This window comes from Amborella trichopoda, chromosome 11 (genome assembly GCF_054954075.1).
Source record: "Amborella trichopoda isolate Santa Cruz 75 chromosome 11, AtrichopodaSantaCruz75HAP2 v2.0, whole genome shotgun sequence".
NCBI classification, from domain to species: Eukaryota; Viridiplantae; Streptophyta; class Magnoliopsida; order Amborellales; family Amborellaceae; genus Amborella; species Amborella trichopoda.
In genome coordinates this window covers 7559402-7564510 of record NC_142346.1, presented here as the reverse complement: position 1 = coordinate 7564510, position 5109 = coordinate 7559402, and the positions used below count along the sequence as shown (strand labels likewise).

The 5109-nt window shown below is 38.2% G+C and overlaps 1 protein-coding gene across 1 annotated transcript; it reads left to right on the top strand.

Moving 5' to 3' along the window:
* The first annotated feature begins 545 nt into the window (after nucleotides 1-545).
* Nucleotides 546-2496, top strand: LOC18444377 (transcription factor MYB16). Its single transcript, XM_006854550.4, has 3 exons — nucleotides 546-1000; nucleotides 1094-1223; nucleotides 1645-2496. The coding sequence occupies exons 1-3, from the start codon at nucleotides 868-870 to the stop codon at nucleotides 2369-2371; spliced, it is 990 nt and encodes a 329-aa protein (XP_006854612.1). The 5' UTR covers nucleotides 546-867; the 3' UTR covers nucleotides 2372-2496.
* Nucleotides 2497-5109: the final 2613 nt, after the last annotated feature.

Sequence of the window (5109 nt, the reverse complement as noted above, 5' to 3'; positions counted from 1 at the left end):
CTAATTTTTTTGGATATATAATCATTAATATGGAGATCATGAATATAAAAAAAACAAATAAATTTTAAAACTAGAAATAATGATTTTAATAAAAAAACATTTAGACGGTTAGTAAAAAAATAAATAAAATACCTACTTGCGTCCATCTTTTAGATGGATGTTTTACACTTTCTGGACCGCATATATAAAAATGCGGTGCAGCCCGCATGAAACAATTTTCCATAACTCCAGCAGTGAGTGCTTTGACTAACTCAGGAGCAGGTCACGACTTCTTTCTTCTCGACAATACAGAGACGAGAGAGAATCGGAGTGAGCAATTGAGAATGGCCGGTGGCAGGCTTGGAAGTCCGTTGGAGTTCTATTTGGCATGTGCGAAAGCGTCGGTAACGGTGGTTCCTTCGAACGCGGGGCGCGCCGTATTTAATTGCCCAGTGGGTCTCACCAAATAATTTACACTTTCTCTCTCTACCGCCCCATTTTCTCTCTCCTCGACATGGAGTTTTGTCAACACCTTCACCAATAAATACTCTCTCAACACTCCACCTTCGTCCCATGGTTGAGGAGCAAACACACTCTCTCTCTCTCTCTCTACCATATTTTGTTTTTTCTCTCATCTCCAAAATTCCTATGGTTGAGGAGCAAACACTCTCTCTCTCTCTACCATATTTTGTTTTTTCTCTCGTCTCCAAAATTCCTGGAAGCCATGCTTAACTGGTTGAGTTGATGCCTCAATCGGTCCAGCCGATCTCTCTTCGAGACTGGTTCCGGTCGATAGAGGTCTCCATTATTGTAGATTTAAGCAGCATCTCTTTCTCTCTCTACCTTGCTTTCTCTTTCTCTCTCTAAACCTACTGTTCTTCTAAGTTAATGGGGAGAGCCCCTTGTTGCTCGAAAGTGGGTCTTTTGAGAGGACCATGGATCGCCAGAGAAGACACTCTCCTCAAGAGGTACATTGAGACGCATGGCGAAGGGCGTTGGAGGTCACTCCCTAAGAAGGCAGGTTTGTAAAACTTCTTCCTCATTATCATTTTCATCTATATAGAGAGAGAGATTTTGGATTTCGCCACACATGTATATTTGGGTTCAAATATAGGTTTATTACGATGCGGTAAGAGTTGCAGACTGAGATGGATGAATTACTTAAGACCCAACATTAAACGAGGGAACATTAAGCAGGATGAAGAAGAGCTTATAGTCAGACTCCATGCCTTACTTGGGAACAGGCAAGTCAAGGATTTTAACCTTCTTTTTGGCTGTTTCTTGCTTTCGCGCTGTAGTTTGTTGGCTAACGTTTTTTTTTTTTCGTAGACGACCTCAAATAATCACGATAAAACTTGATAATATAATTGCATTTTAAAATAAATTTGAAGACCACCTAAGAGTAAATATCTTTAGTCTCATTCAGTGGTATTAAATTTGGTGCCCAACTTTCTATTTTTGAAAGTTGAATTAAGTTTGGGTTTGGAAAATTGGTTCTCTCTTCATCGCGAAAGGTCACCCATCTCATCATTCCCCTTTTATTAGTAAAAAGTAAATATCATTAAACTTGTTTTGTAGTATTTCTGTAGTCCCGAGGGATCAAGCGTTTCATAGCATGTGTGAACTCAATCAAGTTTTTTTAACTTGTGTGATTTGCTCTTCTAGGTGGTCACTGATAGCCGGGAGATTGCCCGGACGAACAGACAACGAAATAAAGAACTATTGGAACACACATCTCAGCAAAAACCTTAGGAGTAAAGGGATAGACCCGCGGACCCACAAGCCCATTTCTACTCAAAGCCCAAATTCTTCAAATTCCAAGCAAGAATCAACCTCAAACAAGAAGTCTAGAGCTCCAAAGAGAAAGGGAAAAGACGAGAGAGAGAGAGAGCATTGTGCCCCAAAGATCCATCTCCCTAAACCCAATAGAATAAGCAACACCACTTTTACCATGCCCATAAGCCACCAAAGGCCAAGAAATGTTGAAATCATAGCTCCAACAAAGAATGTTAGCACCATGAGCCCCACAAGTCAAGAGAAAAACACAAATCATGAAAGTTTTCATCTTGATCAAAAGCAAAGTAGTATGGGGGAGGACCTATATGGAGTTGGAACCTCAAACTTGGTTGAAGATTGTCTTAGTTGGGGAGCTGAAGATGAGTGGCTTAGCACTAGCAACACTGAGAGCCCATGTGATAACATGCTGGAGAAGGTCTATGAGGAGTACTTAGACCTCTTGAATTGTGACCATGACTCTATACTGGGGTCCAAAGAGGGCAATCTCATCAATGAAGAAGGAGAAGACAGTGGCTCTGATGGATGGGACTGCACTTACTGGGAAGGCTCAGTCCTCAACTTTCCTTCCATCCCAAGTGATAATACTTTTCAATAGGACGGGGAGAGAGAGAGAGAGGGGGGGGGGGGGGGGGGGGAGAGACTTGAGGTTATTTTGTGCGTAAAAATAATGATGTGGCTTAAAATAATGAATGTAGTAAGGTGTTATTTTGTGCGTAAAAATAATGATGTGGCTTAAAATAATGAATGTAGTAAGGTTGGCACGTGAATCATAATTTTAGGGATTTTAGTGTATAATTTACTAAAGTTTATGGTGGAATGGTAACGCTCATCAAATCACGTTGCCACCTTACTTTCTTTGCTCTTTTGAGTCTCTATCTCATGCACGTGATCAACTAACTACGGATGGCAATTACTATTTGTGCATTTTTTTCTTCTGAAGTTCAACCAAGCATTTGTTTGGTTGGCCCTTTTCCTGTATTGACAAATGGTAGGTGACATTATGTGGACGTTGGACTTCGCAAATTATTTTTGATAGGATAGAAAGATTAGACTGGATATGGAAATATTCTTATGGGTGGAAATCATACATTTTTGGGTAATTATGAATGCCCCCAAATTAAACTTTGTAGGAATTATGTCCCTTACTACTTTTAGTATCAGACCCACGATTCAATTATTGGTTTTTTTTGCTTTTACCCCCAGTCAAAAATCATTGTTTTAAAGACTAAACTATCATTTCCCTCACATATCATACTTATTAAATCTCTCTCGATTACTCTCAGCCCGCCTCTCTCTCACTACCTACCCTTTTTCTCTCTCTACATGCCATCTCTCTTTTTTTTTTTCATTCTACCCGCCCTCTCTCTACCCAGGTAGAGAGATATAGGGGGCCAGTAGAGAGAAAGAGAGGTGTGCAGGTAGAGAGAGAAAGAGAGAGAGATGGTGGCTAGAGATAGAGACTGAGAGAGAGATTTAATAGATAGGGTAAAGGAGGGAAAGGGTAGTTTAGTCTTTAAAACAATGATTTTTTTATGGGGGATAAAAACAAGAAAAACAGTAACTGGGTGATATGTGTGATAGTAAAAATATTGGGGGGGCAGAATATCTATAAAGTTCATTTTGAAGGATATTTATAATTTTTCCTCTGTTTTATTAGTTTTGATTTCCTATCATGATACTTTTGAGAGAGAATAAGAAATGGTACGTAAGCAGTTATGGGAAAACTTTACATGTGGTACCATCCACTTGTAGAGTATGTGACACCGCTTTCTAGTCGTTTGATCCGAATAGAAGGCTGGGATTGATCTTGTCATGATGTCACCTTAGAATGCTCTTTGGATCTAAATTTTTTTTAACGAAATATTTTCTATAAAAATTTGATGCGTATCGTTACCTTACTGCATCACACCAAGAGAAATTAGAAAAAATATTTCTGATAAAAACATCTTCATCATTATCATCATCATCAAAGTCTTGTTTCAATTATTTAGGGTCGGCTACACGAATACTGGTTTAGCGTTTTGCTCAATCCATGACATACCTTCAGTGAAGTAACAAGTCACCATATTTTTCTCATTGCTTTCAATCACGTCCTCTTAGGTCTATTCCTTGCCTTTTTTAAACTTTCCACTTAAAACAACTTATACCTCCTAATAGGTGGTATACTAGTCTATGTTGCACGTGGCCAGTCCACTTAAGTTTACTTTCTCTCATCTTATCACTTAGTGGAGACAAATCTAGGTTCTCCCAAATATACTTATTTTGAATTCCATATTTCTGATAAAATAAATAACTAAAAAGCCCCTAGAAGTGTCAAAGGGTATTCCCATCATTTTTCCTGATCACAAATATTTTTTATCATTTTAATCATCTGTGCCCCTGTTTGAGGTGTGCATGGCTCAAAATTCACTACAGAATGATCAATAGAAACATAAAAGGAAAACAAAGTACTCTTGGTTGTTGAATAAGATCTAAGACTCATGAGCTAATTTGTGACATTGTGACTGAAGTTATCACAGTTGTCCATTCAGATCTAGCAAAAAACCCATAGTCACTTATACTGTGGGTAGTGCCTTGGATAATTATTAGAATTTTACTTGTTTATTTTCTTCTTACGAGCAATATTATACTACTTCGCTTGCTTTTCATGACACAATGGTTTAATGTTCAAACCCCAATAGAAAAGGTGATTCTTTTTTGCCAAAACCTGTTCACATTTCATTTCTCCTCGTTAGGTAAAGCTTTCTACATTCCTTTACGAATATTTAATGTATAACACCGTAGGAACGGGCAGTACTTGTCTTTTCAATAATATTTATGGACCCTCTGCAAACTACTTTTGGAGGTAAAAGGGAATCTGGACTGTAGATTCCAAGCTTGGAAGATCCGAACCGCTCATTTTGTACAAATTATGAAGCAGCTTTAGGATACTCTTCCTCCCAAAATGGTGGCAACGTAATGGTGGTTGGTTGATTTTTTGAATGCTTGGAGTGATTGCATTCCAAGTTGGTGGCTCTTATTTTTAGTGTACCCCTCCTAATAATCTAGGAAAGCATCAAAAAAGAAAAGCAAATAAAAATTTTAATCCTATCTACCAGTCTGATGGGATGGTTTTGTTAGAGGTGTTCAAGGAGGGCCCATCGACTGGAAGGTTTTATAATGTTTTAGGCTCGAATTGCGACATATCGACAAAATATTAGATATTTTCACAAGGTGGGGATTGTGAACTGGTTTGTATCTATTTTTATCATTGTAAATGCCCTTATAATTACTAAAGCTGTGAAAACATTGATTGTAAACTGGTGATAAGTTTGGTATGGTGAGTAATTGCAA

What these genes read in the sequence shown, in the direction of transcription:
- LOC18444377 (XM_006854550.4), top strand. Translation starts at nt 868, where the DNA reads ATGGGGAGAGCCCCTTGTTGCTCGAAAGTGGGTCTTTTGAGAGGACCA. An exon ending in GTCACTCCCTAAGAAGGCAG is followed by an intron (nt 1,001 to 1,093) that starts GTTTGTAAAACT and finishes GTTCAAATATAG; the next exon opens with GTTTATTACGATGCGGTAAG. An exon ending in CATGCCTTACTTGGGAACAG is followed by an intron (nt 1,224 to 1,644) that starts GCAAGTCAAGGA and finishes TTGCTCTTCTAG; the next exon opens with GTGGTCACTGATAGCCGGGA.